Raw genomic sequence first — 19333 nt, forward strand, 5'->3', positions numbered from 1 at the left:
CAGCAATCCCATTTTATCCCAAGAATTCAAACAGWTCTCCAGGATGCAATGACCTCCATGGCTGGTTCTGTCCCTTCAAATGCTCTCTGTTYCCCTGTGCCTGTGGCACTCCTAGGGATGCACAGCAAGTTGTGCCAGCACCAGCAAGGATGCAGGACACATCCAGGAATGGCAGGGCCACCGGGATCAGGGAGMACAGCCAGCCCTGGCCACCCCTGCAGCGGGCAGAGCTGCTCCAGCCAGCCCAGGGAAATGGCAGGAAGGAAACAAAGCAGTGCCTGCATCCCTGGGAACAGTCCATGGGCTGCTGCAGTCCACACAGCTCCTCCTGCTTTCCCAGCTTTTCCTTCCAGAAAAGAACAAGAAATTACCGCCATAACTCTGTTCAATTTCCCCTCAGCTGCAAATCAGGGACTAAAAGTTGTAAAAAGAAGGTTTTTAACCTTYAGAGGAATAGTTTGGAGAGTTACAAGCCTGCAAAGGGGTTTAAATGTCATATCCTTCACCAAAGAGCAACAAAAACATGTGGAGGTTACACTGAGGCTTACAGATGGCTGGCTGCCTGAGTTTAGGTGTATTGTAGTACTTTAATTTAATTAGCAGCCATGTCTATAAGAGAAATACAATAATCCATATGCTGTTAAGAGCCTGAGCTGAGAGATATCTGAAACTTTTGTTTTCTTTCCTGCTAGGTGGGTTTGCGTGCTGAAACACTAGTCCGGCTTTTGCCTATGATACTGAAACCACTTTCATTGCCCTTTTAACAAGCAAGACGAAAATGTGATTGCTTACACAAATCCTTGAACTTGCATAATTGTTCAGATGTGGGAAGGTGTCTTCTTCTAGATAATATAATTTTTGAAATCAATGTACTGATGAAAGATGAAGTTGTCAGTCTCCTAAAAACACACACTAATGAATTTTGAACTATGTCAGACAAGAACAAAGAGACAATGGTGTCTTTTCTTGTGAGTCAATTTATAATGTAAAAAGAACATTTCTTGGTCACAAATTTGTATTGGAAAGGAATTCACATTTAAAAAATTGAGACAAGGAGAGATGCTTACAAATTATTTTAAGCACCAGAGTTAGAAAATTTTAATATGGGAATAACTTTTCTCTTGTACTGAGAGCACCTGTATTCTCCAATGACAGCAAGGGGTTTTCGGCAAACTACAATCAAGATTTGGATTCCACAACACTCACTATTATTAGTAAGCAATACAGCTAATTAAATGCACACAGACTGTATGAGCRGATCCTAAATTATCTAAAAATGTTCCACAAAAATACATAGTGCATTCATACTGAAGAGACATTATGTTTCTCCAATTAAAAAAAAAATTCTCCAGTGTTAATGTTCTCAAGTAATATAAATTGCTTGCGTCAACAAACACAGTACAATTAGCTTGTTACCCTTAAACTGAGTTTAAAATAAGCAAATTGTTTGATGACTTTGATGTTTTCCACCCAAAATGTGCTGGCTAATTTTTCCATTCCAGTTCCCATTCCAATCTTTTAACTGCCTTAATCTCCTGCCCTCAGATGTTGACCTCCTAAGAACAGAGGTCATAGGTTAGCACAGACAGACCTCAAAAGATCTGGACTATCAATTCATGCCTGAGAGATTTCTCTTCCACAAAAGAACTACTAAAAAAGCAAATTCCAAAATCCARCTCCACAGGCTGCATAAAATGTAAACTTGTTGATAAGTTGCATTCATAAATATTCTAAAAAGATTGGATCTAAACAGTCTGAATTAATTTCTGTAGGATATGAAAATAAATCAATGCCACAGACACRGAATAATGACCAAACTTCAAAGATGAAAAAGGAAAGCTCTAGACAGGGGAGAATTAAGACTCGGCATCTTTAACCACAGATATGTATGTTTTAAATGTTTCTAATCTCTACATTTGAAAGTACCATTTTTCCACACCAGGCATTTTAAAACATGGTTTATTTCCTTGTAAGGGTGAAAGTATGAGATTAGTTGACTCAGAAAATGAAACAGCACCAGCTTATACAAATTTTACTGATTATCTGTGAGACTACTATCTCATTTTCTTGCAATAATCAACCATACAACAGATTCCTTGCTGCTTGTTTGGTCAATGAGCATACAGCTCTCATTAAAAAAATGCCAGATGTTTCTTTTTTAGGTATAGAAGAAATGTATAAAATTGTAAAGGAGAAAGRTAACTTCAGGAGGCTCCAGGGAGTTAGAAACACAAAGAAAACAAGAATCATCTAATAAAATTATTTCTGGGATCCAAGTAAAAATTTCATGTTACACAATGTACATAAGGAAGAAAGTTCTAGAACTTCTCACTAGCGAAGTGAGTAATGATATTCCCACATTTAATAACATCAAATCACATTGAACTATTGACTCAGTCAATTAAATCTACTGTGATGATTCTTTTTTGACTTAGGAAGCTAAAGTGCTTAACACATTTTAAGTAATTATTAAAACGAGGTCTAGGCATGTATTTGTAGCAATTATTGTTTGACCAGCTTACCAAGATTCTTCAAAAAATGCATCGAAACAGAAGAACTTGAAAAAAAAAGTCTGATCAACAGAAAATAATAAAAAAAAAATTTCTTTACTAGAAAGAAGTGATTTATAAAAACTGGGGGAAAACAATGCAAATAAAACGAAACCTTTATAAAGGCAAATTAATAGGCTTACATCTGAGCTACATATTAACTTCTAATCCTATTGCAGCTATTGATGACTCCTCATTGATGGAAGAAGTAACACTGCGTAATTCTGTAGCACAGCTCATCTCATGCAGACACACACTCTCTATTGTTTTGYTTTACAGTATTAGTTTAGCATTACAAAAAGGCAGAGATAGTAATTTAAAACACTAGCAAATAAAAAACTGATTTTGAAACACTAAACTATTTCAGCTTTTTATACTGGTGAGAATATATTTGTTTATCATTAAAAAAGATAAATCAAAGCATTCTGGTTAAACTTTGATGCAAAGGTTGTTGCAACATTAATTGAGCAGTCTGTAGTTTCCTGTTGTTTTCAGAGCTGTCTGAAGTAAATTAAATGTTTAGYATTTAAATTGTCCAACAGCTAAAAGGATAAAACTCCAAGTGACTTCTAGAGTAGAGCAAGCCATTCAGCAAGACCATTAAAATCAATTTTTGTACTTTCAGCTATTCATTGTAAAAGCTCTAGTGCCAGGAGACTCAACACCAATAAGACTGTAAATGAATGGAGATCAAAGAAAATACATTTTTAGCTCACTCCCGTATTTCAYAGTGAACTTTCACAACTCTTTCCTCCTTAACCATTCCACTGTTACTGAGCAAACCCAGGCCCCTTTTCCCAATCAATATTGCCAAGCTTAGCTCGCTCTCCCTCCAGCTTGGCCACAGCCACCTTTGCTCTCTCTTGCTCAGTGTTCAACTTCTTCCCTGAAAGTCTCCTCATCCTTGTCCTACAGTGCAAACAAAAACTAGTCCAAATAACCCAGGCCAGTGAGAGGTGCATGCAGGCTAGTTTCTACAAATCTCATTATCTACCAATCCAGCATTTAAAAGGGAAGGAACCCATTTAYACTGCAGGAACAGCCTGTGAACCCCCTATGAACATGTGAGTTCTCCTATATGGCCTTTTCTCATCCGCTGCATGAAATGTAAGTTACTGTATTCTTCTTCCTTGGCCTACTCAATTCAATGCTTGAACTCACCACTAAATCCAGTTAAATCTTGAACACAAAAAAATAGTGAYTTTGAGGCTCTCACTAAGATCCCTTCATGCATTACAACTATTAATTACTTTGCAATGTCTCTACGAAATTGTGTGGTTTCATTAGTCTCAGAGAAATGCACAGGATTCCGGAGCACAAGAAAAAAGCCAAAATAATTTTCCAGAGGAGCCTTATTCTAAGTGCCCAATTTGAAATACCAGTGCCCACGGAGCACTTGCTATTTTATAGCACTTGACACATTTTAGGCAAAGCTCAAATTGAGCAACTGTGCTGCATTTGGTGATGCTGCAAAACAAACTTCAGATATGCTGCATTTGTCACCTGGAGAATGAGGAACACACAATAAGCAGAATATTTCAGAAAGTCCGGTTTCAGATGAACCCTCCCAGATCCACTGAAAGCTGCAGAGGAGAAATTCACAAACCACCTGTACTCCCTGTGTTTTGGCTCTTGGTTTGCAGCARTCTTTCAAAATGGAGGAAAACTCAGTTGAATCCCTGATTGTGCCTGTGGGGAGATTCAGGTTTTTCTGCAGTCCCTGAAGACTGGCAGAACTACCAACACTGAGGTAACCATTTGGASCGTGGAAAAGATCTGGGCTTCTCACATTGGCATTCTTTTCAAAGGTCTGTCCTCCCTTCCCCAAGGCCTTCCTCATCTTCCCTGTGTTTCTGTTTTCCTATTCCCACTTCTTCCTAATTTTCACCCTACCTTTTGTCCTTGAAATATCTTCCTGTGACCCTGCCTGGGGGATCATGGACACCACAGGAGCTGTGCTGTCTATTTGAGCTGTGCTGTCTCTTCASTGAACAGCTTGCCATAACCAGAAGAAGCAACTGCAAAGTCCCACTCAGTCCTGCTGCTTCTGGATGGAGGATGCCACGCTGCTGTGCAGGGGTGGCTTCAACTGGTACTTTTTCCTGAAATAAGCCTCCCTTTCCCTGTGTAAATCTGCCCTTAAAGGCTCATGACCTCTTTCAGGACACAGCCCATGTCTCATTACCTGCTTGATAAAAGCTCCAGCACACTGCTGGTGCACTTTTGGGGGTGGGGGATGCACAGTGGGAAGAGCGGCGTCGTGCCTGCACCGCCAGTACGGAGATGACTACCTCCGTGACACATTCCTCTTATATAATGAGCTGCTGAGCTTCTTGGCAAAATAAGATATTGAAGTAAATTCACATTTTAAATTATTCATATTTAAGTAGGTTTGATCTTTAAGTGTCAAGGACAGAAACATGAAGCCACAGCTAATAAAAGGAACAGCTGTAGCGTTTTGGAATTACATTACTGAACAGGCTTTATTAATTTGAAGTTAAAGGGCTCCAGAACTTTTATTCCTTCTCAAGATCTTCAGATTCTTCCACAGTGGTAAATCAAAGGCAATGTTTTGGGGATATCTGATTTAGCAGATATGCCGTAATTCATTTTTTTCAGCTTTCAAGTTTTTGGTATCTTTTTCAACAGGCCAAACTCTATGACAATTTTTCCACCATCTGGAATCACCATTATAAAGCATGTAATAAATTGAGAATGAGTATTGAGGACAGACTGAGTATGTTTGCTACATGATGCTGGAGTGCAACATATTAAAAAAAAAAAACAAACAAGGAAATGTAATTTTTTCCTAAAATAAAAGATTTGGGGTTTAATTATTTACACTGAATATTTTTGTCATAAAATACAGCACAGAGTTGCACCTTTTTAAAAGGTAGTTTATCCTGTGAGCAGGTCTGCTCCAAGTTCATTGATTGCTATACCATGTCATGTGAACAGAAAGCAGCATGAGTCTGTAGTCAGGGTAAGTATCAACTTAAAACAGAAATTTTCACAATCAGGAAAATATTTTCAAATAATGCTCTCTTCCCTACTATTTTCAAGGCACAAGATTAATTATTTACTGAGTGGGCCCCCAAAAATGTGCAATAAACTTGTTTGTTTATTCTTGCCTGCTTGAAAATAGTATAGTAGTAAGAAACTGAACACTGAGAAAGAAATTTAAATTAAAGAAGATGCCAGTTAAACTAGGAAGATTTTTTAGAAGCAGAAAGATGTTTTGAAAATTATTTACTGAAATACTTTTAACRTATACCAGACTGGATTTATGCATGATGTCTGTTAAATTGAGCAAAGTTCTCAATTTTCTTGTGCTTTTAAATTCCTTCTGGTATTAGATGGTGTAATCATCAGTACAGGTGAGAATGCAGTGGGATCATTAGGTGTATCAGCACAGGCCAAGACCTGAATAYATGCTGAGACTTTACTGTATGTGAGAGAGAGAGCTCATCTCCTGATAAAAGAGAGCAGAATAATCAGAAAACATGAGGCCTGGAGAAGACATCCGATTAAAGAAAAATATTCTGCATTCCAAAAACAGTGTATGTACTTAAGGAACCCATCTGCTGTGCAGGGACAGCTTTACTCTACATGAGGCTGCATAAAAACGACACCTTCCTACTCACTTCATCTGTTCCTGGTATGTTTTCAGAATTGTATCTACTTACTTTAGCATCAAATTTGGATTTCTTATTATAAACACTACAAAAAATTTGGAGCCTCTCTCCTCTAAACTGTGTATGCATACAAACAGACACCAAAAAACTTTTTTCAAGCTCTACTCTGTTCTTAATACAAGCTTGCAATGATGAAAATCAGGCTTGGCTATTACTTAGCAGCATCACTGCTACCAGGGTTCCAAGCTCTTCCCTTGGCACAGATATTTGCATTTACTTGAAGCACATGAAAAGCCCCACCAAAAGACATGTGGTGGAAAGGCAGCACGTGTTTTTGCATGTTTTGATGACTTGCAGGCCTAAGTGCAAAGCCCAATTCCTGCTTGCATCGGTGTGAGGAACAGGCTGAAACACTGCATGGTCATGCAAGCTCACCAGCAATGGAGGAAACCTTACTTTAAGTGGCCTTGTGATGAATTTAGTAGTTAAATTGTCTGAAACCAGAAAATAACCTTTCAAAGTAATGAGGAATTGCTTGTATCACCACCCAGCACATTACAGTGTGCCAGAGTACCCCAAAATAACTAACTGACCTCATATCAAGTTAAGTTTTGTAGCCTGCATTTAACTTCAGGCACTTGGCTTTGCAAATCTAACCATGTTCTCTCCATTTAAAATTTTGAATGGCATTTCTTCCAAAAGACATAACCTTTTATTCAATTATTATGCATGTCGTTATGCACAGCTGTAACCATTGCTACACTTTGCTCCAACATGCAAGCACCAATCTTCCAGCTCTGTATGCTGGCTCCTGAATGAGCTACGGAATTATGGAAGAGAAATCCAGTATCTTTTGWGGAAGGCAGCTCCCAGTGCTGTAAGCTGGATCTGGGGATAGAATCTAGCCTAGCTGAGGCTTGTTTTCTTCTGAGAAGTAAGGTTTTCCTGCTTCTGCTCTTGCTCTGGAACACTTTCCCATAGCTCTACACCGGSCATTTTAGGAAGACTGGTTTAGTTACACCCTGTGCCAGTGAAGAAATCATGACACAGCGTATGGTCCACAGATATTGTGAGGTACACACCAGGCAGTAGCAGTTGTTTTCTCTTTTCTCCCTTAAGCCAGTTTMTTTTCATTTTTTCATGTCAAAAATGCTCATTCTTGGAGGTCTGATTCTGCTCTTATCAGACTGGACGGACCAGGGCCTGGAAGCACACTGTGTGTTTGTTATGCAGGAGGGCTCTGACTGCTGAGCTCCCTTCAAACACAGATGGATGACGCAGATTTTAACAAGGGCAATCCAATGAATATATGCAGTAACACTTTTCAGAGGCTTCTGACTTCAGACTTGRATGGGTCTGCACAAAGACGAGCAAAGATTAACCTCCTGCCCTAGAGATCCATCTCCAAGTCAGCTTTCAARCCTCCAATCCACAGCACCAAGTGGCAGCTATTTTTAAAAATTCCCTACTTTTTAACCCTACCAAGAAGGCCCTCTGGTTTCCTCTCACTACTGGAAAAACCCAAAATGTTGCTTAAACTTCCAAAGTATTGTCAGCCTGAAAAAAAAAGAACAAAGATGAAAAACTTTGTCCCTAATGTTTGTAGTCCTGAGAAGATATAAACATYTTAAAGTACTGGAGTATTGCAAAGCTCTCAGGGTTGCTTTGTTTTGTGGCTTTTTTTTTCTTTAATCTAGCATTCTGCAGTTCCTGTTACAGGCAGTTTGTAACAGTTTGATGACTTATTATGGCACAGCCAGCAAATATAAATGGTAAGATTATATAAGAGAGCATGTCTCGGAGTGGTGTTTATCCCCATTCCAACCTATTGTCTAACTGTGCAAATTGCTAACTCTGTAATAAACTCTGCACAAATTATATCAGGCTTTGCTTGAGGATCCAAAAGKAAGTTGCATTCAGCAAATTCAGGTACTTAATACTTCATCTAATTGCCTTTTGCAGATTAGCTGTTGATATGGAATGCTTAAACCACTRCTGCTGGAGATGGAAAGCTACACCTCCCTATTTCTTAGTCTCTCCTTAAATACATGACCTTGTTGGAAAGATGATAGTAGGCCAGAGGGACCTCATTTCACATGGCAATTTCCACACAAGAGAACAAAATGATGGCTGTCTTTCCATTCYAAGTTTAAAAGATTGTCTCAGACAYCACTGGAAAGAGCAAATAAACACCCAACAAAATCGTTACGATGCAGGGAAAGAGCAAACAGTCAAGAAAATGCACTATGCTTGAAAAATGGGAAAAGCAAGATTGAAAATTGGAATGAAGAAATTCTCGCCATCTAATACCAGATGAAAGAGAGTCAGGGAGRAGGTGTTCATGTTTGAATTGCTGAAACACCACCCTCAAGTTAGGTCCTTTTGCAAGGCTGTATTTCTAAGAAATYGGTGTAAAAGCAACTTTTGCATTGCTTGTGTGTCAGCTTCCTCTTCAGAAGATGGTAGAACTGTGAACACCATCCACATTGAGGAGGATAGGAAAATTTCACCCTTTGCCAGTAACATGCTGACACCATTTTGTGCCAAAGGCCACAACTCCCCRAACTTTTCATCCATTTCCCTGGTTGGATGACTCAGTTTGTCTGCTCCCCATTTTACCTCAGTGCTGTTCAGGACCTGCCCGAAAGAATCCCTGGCGCTGGCCAAGTGGATGTCCCTATCCCCTTTGTTGTGACCACCAGCCTGGCCTTGTTTGCTCTCAGGAAAAGGGATGGACAGGCTTACCTCACCCACCTGCCAAGCATGGGTTTTRTGAGCTTATCCCATGTTGGTACTAGCTCAGGGCTCTCCTCCCCAGCCCATACACTCCTATTATTCACACTTCCTTCACAAAAACCTGCTTGGTTCAAGCCGCAGGAGACTCTTCTATAAAAGTTAAGATTACACACTTGAGTGTGATTCAGAGATGGAAYTGACATACTATCAAGTTTGAAGCAACTTAGGATCGAGTAACTTCCTGTCCTAAACTAGCTGTCCTAGTCCTGTTAACTTTAACTCAAATGCCCTCCATGGCACGCCACCATGTGTCATCTCTTCCTGCATCACACCAGCTCAGTGGCTGTTTGTGCAGATCACAAGCTTTTAAAAAAGACCTTTAAGATTTTCTTAATATAGTCTGACTTCAGATCTTCCACAGAATGACTTCAGATATTAAAACCATTTTCTATCTGACTCAGAGACAAACTAGTTTTAAGTGACAGTTCATCAGGGAAGAATTATATTCTTTAATTACAACCCCTCCTTCCCTAAGTAGCTGTATTTCCACCCAATCGGTGTTTTAAAGCTACGTTTTTCTTTGTTTGAAAATTAYGGCTTTGGTCACATTCAAGAATTACTGGTGAACACCATTTATTACACCTTAACACAAAACTACTTCTTTTCTAATTGCTCCTCCTTTGTCGATATCTACCCTAGAAAAAGGTTTTCCAAGTGTTACACCCATTCTGCAGTACTCATTACTGTTTAGCCAACTGAGCTAGAAATACATGGCTGTTTCCCCAGTCATATCCTAGGGCATAATTCAGCATCACCATTTATCCAGTGGCAATGGTTCATGAAGCTCCATCATTTTAAGCAGCTCCCAAAACCCTCCCTCACCATTTACTTGCAGGGCTGCACCGTAAATCAAGCCAGTGAAATGTTTCCTGTCAACCCCAAATCTCACAATGCGCTGTTTATTTATTACATGTTTAAATCGAAACCACTTACTGACACAGGTCACCTGTGCTAGAAAGTTTCCCTGCCACTGGTGTGGTGTTAGCAGAGGGTAACASAGGACTGAAATAAATTAGAACTGGGACATGGAGCTATACTCTTAATTATTTCTTCCTTGTCCCTCTTTTCGTGCTTTATTTTATTGCTTCCATTTTGGTTTAAAGACTTCAAATCAAAAAARAGTGAAAAAAAAAGCTGTCAACCTCCCCATCTCCCCCAAAACATCCCACATGAAGCAAGTGCCAAGCTAAGCAGATACAGCATTACAGACACTGCTGAAAAAGTATCCAACTTCGAGCTCCTACCAGGAATATTTACAAATACTGGGTAATACCTCWAAGACCCAARGATAGCTCTAGYTTCCAGTTCTGTGAGCAAAATGCAYCTTTATTAATATTGTACCAAAGGTCTGTGAGTCAAATTTATTTAAATTTACACTGCATTAAAGAATATTCTTCCATCTATATAAATAATTACAATTCATATAATGGTCCTTTACCCACCTTCATTTTTGGCAACCAAGAAACATTGGGAGTGCTTGCTAAAAAAAACCAAACTAACAGAAAGTAGCATAATTTTTTTCCCTTCTTCCCTTTTTCTTCTACACTTTACTCTGAGATGGAGGGTTAGGTTCTGATTTTATTTATTCTACTCTAAATCACAGCCTTGTCTACAGCTTACTGAATACTTGATTAAGTGTGATTTCAGAGTACTTTTCTTCATCAGATCCCCATGGTCATTCCTAGAGAGCAGAATAGCAAGCTTTTKTATCAGCTCACTGCCAAAACTGAGGAAAACACACAGTGTTTGGCATGTGCTGAGAGTTCCTACAAAGCGAGCTGCAGCTGCTCACGATGCCAACTCCCTGCAAATTCATTTTACTCAGGTTTACTCAGGTAGGAAAAGGCCAGCCCCTCCACTGTGCATCTCYGCCATAAAACACCACTCCTGAACCCAGAACTCGTCAGAAGCAAATCCTGGCTGAGTTTCATTTAGAAACCTCCCCTCTAGCCCAGATTTCTGCGAAAAAGTACATATAAAGGACACGTATACATTCAAGAGATTAAAGAAAGGTCTGGGAAGCTGAAGCTGCTCATAGCCACAGCTTCATTCCACACAGACCACAAAAGTTCCCTCCCTCATGAGTGCACATGCCAACAGACTGACTGAGAAAGGATGACCAAGTGGCCAACATCACTGGTGACAATTACAAAGAATTCTCACTTACATTAAAAATTAATGCGGACCACAGTAATGCCAAAGGGCAAATATTATCATAGCCCACAGCAACAACACTGCAAATTACAGAGACTCTTGAGTTTATCACGGAAGCCTCAAAAAATCTACCAACATCAGTAGCCTCATTGCCACAACTTTTTTTTTCCTCCTATCAGTACAGATTGCTGGTTTTCTCTCTTCCCTGCCCCATCTTTGCTATCTCTAAGTCCTTTCAGTAATTAGAGYAACCAAATCCATTCAAATGGGATCTGGACAAAAAGATGCACTGAGGCTGGGCTCTCACACTCTTACATTGGTAAGATAAAAAAGATGAATACAAGAAGTTGGAATTAGTTTTCATAAATGGAKGCAGTTGTCACAGTACCACAGCAATCTTCAAGAAACTTTTCATTACACATGTTGGAGGCGCACCTTTTAATTGTCTAGGCATTCAAAACTAATTTTCCTTCAAGCGAAGACACTGCTTCTCACTGAGTGATAATGTCAATGCTACTTCAAACATTTCAAATTTCAGCCTTTTTTGGYGTCTTATGACTTAAGTGTAAGAATTCTGAGACAGAAGTGGGTAGATGTTTTTGCCCACATTTTCACATTCAAATTAATTCAAATTAATTTTGAATTTTCCCTTTTTTTAAAAGCAAGTGAGCATTAGAGAGTACACTGTCTCATAGATCACCCCTCCGCACTGTTTTTCAGGGTATATCTGCACAATTTTTTCTGTGTTTCAGCTATGAAAAAACATGATTGAAAGCAGAATTCATCTCAYTTCACTTCAGAGACTTGTAAGAGAAGCATTTACAGGATTGGAGCTGGGATCCCTCTGTACTCCCCGAAGAGGAACAGCAGTAAGACAAGATTCACCCCCAACATTTTAGATGTTTCTCCAGGATGAGATGAGTTACACTTGGACAGTACTGCTTCCCCCTGCATCAACTGCACTGTGCACTGTAGATTGCTCAAATTTGTTCAAATCCTTGCCTCTTTCAATATGTAATCTTTCCTGACTACTCACAGGCTGCCCAGAATTTAAATTTCAASGTTTTTGAAGCAAGGACTGCTTTCCTTCATATGCATTCAACAAACAGGTCAACAGCATCATGCCAGCACGACTGCGGCCTTTATTTGCTGCCAAAGTATGAAACATCAAGAACAGTGATAATGCTAATACCCTAAACAGATTAGCAATTACAATCCATGGAAAAAAACCAATGGTTTAAATAAGAATAATACTGAAAGCCCATCGCGAAATAATAAAAAAAAAAAGATCCCAGCCATTGCATGCAACACGACTTCAGAAGGCCAGATATGGAGAGMAATCAAAAAGAAAGCTTTGTCCAGCTTACAAAGTGTCTCCTTGTTATGGTTATGGACTCTGATCTGTTACAGCAGCAATAAATTTTGTTTATGGCCTTTAGCTTTTACGAAGAAGGTGAAAGAGGGACAAATATCATGTTGTCTCCAGTACTTCATTAAAAAAAAAAAATTAAAAAGAAAAAGAAGAGAGGGACAAAAATGTAGGGCCTTTCAACGGAAGTGAGGACAAGTGGAGTTCATCTGTAGCTGGTAAAGGTTTCTCATCCCAAATTTCTCAAACCTGGTCGACATCAGCTCTTCAGGTGACCCTATCTCCCCTAAGCAACTCTTTGCTTCAGAATGTGCAATGGAAGAGAATTTCCACCTCTCAGTCACGCCATGCATTAAACACTACAAAACTTGGCTGTTTAGGTGTTCTTGCTAGGATCCTCACAGAGTCAGTATTTATTCCCCTTGGCCTCAAGCAAGCTACTGGGCTGGRCAACAGCATGAGGAAAAAAAGGCAAATTCACCTAAATAGAAAATATTTAATTAATTAATTAGCTTTCAGGCAGGAAGGCTGTCCTTGGTGAACTAGGTGCAGTGGAAGAGGATTCAGAATTTCTTCAAGCCATCAGAAGTAGAAAGTAAAATACAACAGTGCAGTGCAACCCAGACTACTGCACATGTGTAGAAAGAAGTGCAGCAATCAAAATTAACCTGAAATTTGTAAAATATTATTACAACAGTCCCTCAGATCACCAGTAATTAAAACCTTTGGAAATACCTTATACTCTATTCATTAAGTAAAAACATGATTAATCAAATTATATACATSTCAACCTATATACATCTGCAGCACCTACACTTTATTTTCTATATGAAACCACTGATGCACAGTTTAAAACCCCACTGCACATGACAGTCTCTTTAGCATGCACAATTCTCACCTAAACATGACATTATTTCACCTGTATTCAGACTGACCTCTCTTTTCAGTCTAATAGCAGAATCTTCAAAATAACATTATATTCCTTTGYAGGCTCCCTCTAATTTAATAAAACCTTCCTGAGTAAAACTAATCAATGGGTGATTGATGTAGTTGTATAGATACAGTAGTTTAATCAAATTACTAAGCTACATGTAAGAGTCAAATTTGCATTGAAGGGTTTCCTTTTACAAACAAATAAATGCCGAAAACATAATTTCAAKAAATACTTGCAAAGAAAAAAAGGGGGGAATAGCAAAGTAAGATAATTACCTATCTCCCTTTGGTTTTCTTTTTTGTACTGTCTTCCCTTTGGGTCGTCTTTCACTTCCTAAACAGGGGCTCCCACCAGGGCCTGTTACCCGTATTGATTCAAGGCCTTTGGAAGATTTCTTAAAAGTAAATTCCACAGGTTCTCCTTCTTTTAGGCTTCTAAATCCTTCCATGTAAAGCTTGCTCTGTAAATAGGAAAAATACTCTYGGTTACTGTTGCCTTAAAAACAGTATTTACATTTATAATCAACCGGACAAATTACCCCACCTACCAATCCTACAACACAAACAAGTTGAGTAACAGTTTCTTCTGCRTGAGCTTTAGCAGAAGACACTACAAATTACAGTCCTGGATACACTGAAAACCCTATTCAACACTAAATGAGCAAGAAGAATCTATTTCAGTATCAGCAAAACTGAAATAATGCTTTCCTTTTCTGTGATGAATGCTACAGATGAAGCARAAGGAATGCTGTATTCTTAAAACGCTTGCAAATTCTTAACAGGTCTCAGGAAGTGAAAAGGTCGAGAAAGAGAGCAAATGTTCAYTCTAGAGCAAATTAATTTATGATCAAAGTTCTAATAATTTGCATTCTTTCTGAGATATGGGTCTGCTGCTCTGAAAACGAATCAGAGATACAGCAAGCATGAGAGGCATGAGGAAGGCACTCTAAACAAAGTCCACTGACACAGGCAATTCAAATATCCACCAAAAATCTAATCTACCCAGCACGATTTACACATGGGTTTGTATTTTCATTCACAGAAAAGGAAAGTTTCATTATCAGGGCAAGTGAAATAAATACTGAAAAATATTTTAACATTACACTGCAGAAGCAAAATCTTGGACAAGCTGAAGTCAACAGGCGCTTACCACTGATTCTCATACAAAGGAAATTTTCATCACAATTACAAACAAATTATGTACAACAGTAACTCTGCATTCCAGGAAAAATCTGATTAATCAAACTCTTAAATAAAATGATCATCAAGTAAAGTGACAGGGAGGCTTTTGAGGGGTGGTGGAGATAAAGTGGTTGCAGTACACTTTTATTTTAGAAGTTACATRGTACATGAATGAGATCAGTTGCACTCACAGARAATATTACAAAATACCTCAATTTACACATATTTACAGGTCTTCTTTCCCAGAAGAGTTATAAAACTTATTTTCTTCCAWAGCTCATTAATTCCTCAGAGCAAAGAGAAAAAAAATATATCCTGACTGACTCCTAAACCATTCTCCAGCATTCACTTGGCTGAACCATGGAGTCAGGAAGGAAATCGTCACTGCAGGTGCCATCCCAAATCAGTTACATGTCACAAAAAGCCAAGTGACACACGACTCTAAACTGCATCTGTTACCTGCCAAGTGCAGCCGGGAGCACACACAGATGGCAAYCCCTGACAGCCTGGAAGCACCCTGGGCTCCCTGGAACCGCCTCACTGCAGGGCACAAGAGCTGGCACCCACACAGCTCAGAGTCAGCACACAAAGGGGAGCTGGTCTCTTCACAAGGACGCACAGGGAAAGCAGCAAAAGCAAGAGCAGCTCCCCCTGAGCTGCTACAGAGCAAACTCATTTCAGACACAAGGAGAAATTGCTAACTGTGAAAAGAATTAAACAGAGAAACCCAAAGTAATAGCTCCCTTTGCTGGAAATAGTTATGACTCTTCTTACCAGGGCACTGAATAAACTAATCCAAGACCCTGCTTTCTGAAGAGAGATTGAACCAGATGAAATCAAGAGGAGCCTTCCACCCTAGGCTTTTCTGTGATTCTGATATCCCARCCCAGTGCTGAATCACACCTGGWGAAACTGGAGAACAGGATTCCAGTCCCTGGCTCTGCAGCAGAGCTACCTTGGGGGACCTGTGTCACTTCACCTCTCCTTGTCTTTCTGAAGAGAGGTGCTCCTGCAAAGTTTATTTTTCACAGCACTAATAGACTAAATTATATAATAATTTGGTACATTCATTTTAATGAAACCATATGAAAGCACACACACCTCAACTTCCGAAAACCCCAAGTTCTAAGTGCATCCAGCAGCAACCATTCACCGCACAAGACACCACCAGTGCTGGTCTGAGTGGCTCAGGTGCTTAAAATTCTTCCAGCAGCCAAAAGTAGCCAAGAACACASCTCCAATCTTTAGGACAAAGGCTGGTTTTGCTTATCCAGTTGGGCAGTTCTAGTAGATGTGGCTCTCCCACCAAATGTAGCAGTGTGAAACACAACACAGATCCCTGACTTTGTAGGCTGAAGGTTGAGCACTATTTAATAGGTGAAGGGAATAGCATGGGAAGGCTGTGGGACACATGAAGGAAGAAATATATAGTATCTGTTCCCTAAATAATTTTTAAAAAACTCAGCTTTTTTGAAAAATGAAAATTTAAGACATGAAAAAATAAACATGCACGTGCTCTTACTAATGCAACCGGAGGACAGTAATTGTACATAAAGCAATGAAACAAACCACCCAGGAAAGCAGTAKTATTTCAAGTAAGCCCACTTTGAAATGTCTGTATATCAATAAGGGGATCTTTGTCACAATGAAGAAACATCCAAGTTCAGAACACGCCCAAAGAAGACACACCACTCATCAACCAAAACTACAGACACTGCCTGTGGCATGAGTCCATCTCTAGGTCTACCCACTCCTCTTCAATCTTCAGTGGCCAGCAGGGAAATCTTGCTAAAAGGAAAGAACTGAAGGATGTGTATTCCGTCCCAAAATAAGACACTCATTTTGCAACACAGATGAGTGCTAATCACAAGGGAACCTCAAAGGCACAAACCCTTATTTTCCTGCAGTACTGAACACAGCATGGATGCTCATCTACTTGTTTAATTACAACTTAATGAAGATACAGTTAAGTTTCCTAAGAGTTACGCATTTTTTCCTTTCTGACTTCCACCATTATTAAAAAATGTCAAAAAGTTAGCATCTGATACAGATAACATTGTCTTCTACTTTACTGCAAAATAAATAAGTACTTGCTTAAAATATAACTTAAACCAGGGCATTATTAGTACTCTAGGATGTTTTTATTTTTCCCATTGCACTGTTAGCAACAGAATTTGATTTCTAAACATTGCATTCTATTTACAAGAGATTTTAAGCAAATTTAAAAGCCTTAGTAAAGCAACAATCATGCTTTCATGAATCACATGTTATGCAGGTGTACATTTTTTGCATGTTTCTTTTTTTTTGAGCACTTTTAACTTTTGTTGAAAAAAMCCTACTTCAAATGACTGGCACATTCTCTGCTTGAATATACCTCAACAGCTTTTCAGTGTTGGAGATGGATTTGGTGYTGACTTACTGTGCAAATGTACAGCTCATGGTGAGATTCTCTGAGGTTTACACAATTATTCTGAGGGTGCAGCAACAATTCAAAGCCATTGTGAAAAAGTGGCATTTGGAAACCAGCAAAACAAATCTAAAACCTGAATCCCTCTTAACGTGTCTAAAGAGCTGGACAAAAAATGTCTGTAAAGTTGATAATTTAATGTTGAGAGACCTAGCTCAGTATTTTCCTCACATTACTTAAACAAATAAAACTGACACAATTAAAAGCAGCCGGAGTTTCAAGTCAGTGAACCATTTTTAGAGCCCTGAATGGGGTGCATGGGCACACCGCCAACAAACAAAGGGAAAAACTTAAAAGCAACATGCTTTTCCTTCTTTTTCTCTTTCAGCTGTCAGAGACTTTACTGTTATTTTTACCAGCAGTCAATACAGTGGTTTCAGACTAGAGCTTTTTTTTTNTTTTTTTCTTTTTAGTAGATATCCTAATGTAAAATCTCACACATCTCTGTCACAAGCAACAGATTGGTCCAAAATGCTGGCAGTCTTGTAGTAGYATTGGCAACAACAAATATGAACAGAAAAATCCACGATCACAAGTTTGTGGGAAAGCATTTCCCACTACAAAACAAAAATCAAAACTAAATATAAACAGTGTTAGCGAGATGGTCCCCAAAGAAAAGCACTAATTCCTGGGTAGTGTCAGGGAGTGCTTAAAGCTCTCACCAGGCTCTACAAAAGAAAGGAAGTTTGGAATTAAGGATCATTACAGGGGCCAGATTGCCTCAGATATGTGTGCACTGCTTTCAATAAGTGTGGGAGTAAGTGTCTCACCACAACTTTGCCATTTCTAGTCAGGGCTGTGAACAACTGATGTTGCAGACATTAAACTGCTTAGAGGGATGAGAGAGAAAAGTTATTCGGTGGCATTCTGCTTGCATCATTTATTTTCTGTATCTCTCATTTCTGCCCCTTTCTACCTAATGATTGATTGATTGCTCAGTACAATGACCAGGCACCACCAGTACGCTGCRTTTCCCAAAGTAAGAAAACTGTTTTCCCTCCAAAATTATCTACAATTAAATCCAGACATGWAGGAAAGCATATCCTAAAGCCCAACCACAGTAAATATTGTAAGAAAATCTCCCCAAAACAACCTCATACAGCTCCATCATGAGCCAGCAACTTTTGAGTAAAGCAAGAGGACACAGTGAGAGGACCCAGAAGTAAAACAATTTACACTGCATGCATACCAGTGCTCTTCCCTGCATTAGATCAGAACCGATGCAGAATGGAATCAGTTGCAGTCCTGCTACAAGGACTTTTGACCAAAAGCTCATTATAGGTTTGTGAACACYATGTAATTTTGCAGGCAGAATGCTAAAACAAACAAAAAATTCACTATCCTGAACAACAGCCCCTCCAAGGGCAACAGGCAACTCTGCTGCACTAACACAGGATTTGAAGACTGGCCACTCACAGAACACCTCAGCACTGCTCCTGCTGACCCTCAATGGCTTGTTCCTGCTCCTAGAGGCTTATCTGGCACTTCTTTTGGTCCTCTCCATAAGCCAATTTAACTCACTAATCTGACAGGAAACAAACTCAGTTTAAAAAGAAGGGGGGAGGATAAGAGGAAGAGGAAACAGAGATAGATTTTTGTTTTTCCAGTGAGCTAAATCTATTCACAGAAAAATTCAATGAGCTCCAGGGCATACACAGTGGAAATGGCAACTTTTGAGAAGTGTTCCTCAATATTTTATGCAAAAAAGAAAACTCTACTCTACTCTACTCATTGTAATGCTGTAGCATTACAATGTTTTTCTGGTTTTGGATTGTTTTTTTTTTTTTTTTTTTTTTTCCAAAGCTCAACATAACACAAAGTAACTTTCAAAATAAAGCTACAAAACACTATTTCTCAAGGATTTGTACTTCAGCTCCTAGACAGCGAAGAGCCATGTACACATATAGGAAACATTTATGAGACAGGGTGAGCTACTGCAAGTAACTTTACAGTAGGAAAAGAACCAGTCCATAAGCAATAACCACAATGCAGCTGGTACACTGCAATTTCACACCTTTATTTACTTGGAATTTGTTTCTGTCTTGAATTTYCACCATGCCTGTCATCATGTTCATAACCTTGTTTCCATTGATCATCCTGTCACTGTGCCCACACTGTTATTTTTCTTACTGAGAAGTGTGCAAAGATATTTATTTAGCATTTGAACAAGAAGCTCTCTCTAGTTCAAAATCACCTTCTCTATACAACAGCAGGATTCTTCTTTCTCAATCCTCAGTAGAAGTATCTA

The 19333-nt window shown here is 39.1% G+C and overlaps 1 protein-coding gene across 2 annotated transcripts in view; it reads right to left on the reverse strand.

The window, feature by feature from the left end:
• The window catches only part of LIN28B (lin-28 homolog B), an 84685-nt gene that overhangs the window by 24376 nt on the left and 40976 nt on the right, over positions 1 to 19333 (reverse strand). For both annotated transcript variants that reach the window (XM_057375420.1, XM_057375418.1), the window contains exon 3: positions 13713 to 13897. In XM_057375420.1, the coding sequence (XP_057231403.1) occupies positions 13713 to 13897 (185 nt within the window). The remainder of the gene's footprint in view (positions 1 to 13712; positions 13898 to 19333) is intronic.

The sequence above is a fragment of the Malurus melanocephalus genome, unplaced genomic scaffold (assembly GCF_030028575.1).
Source record: "Malurus melanocephalus ecotype Western Australia unplaced genomic scaffold, MMel_1.1 scaffold_248, whole genome shotgun sequence".
Lineage (NCBI taxonomy): Eukaryota > Metazoa > Chordata > Aves > Passeriformes > Maluridae > Malurus > Malurus melanocephalus.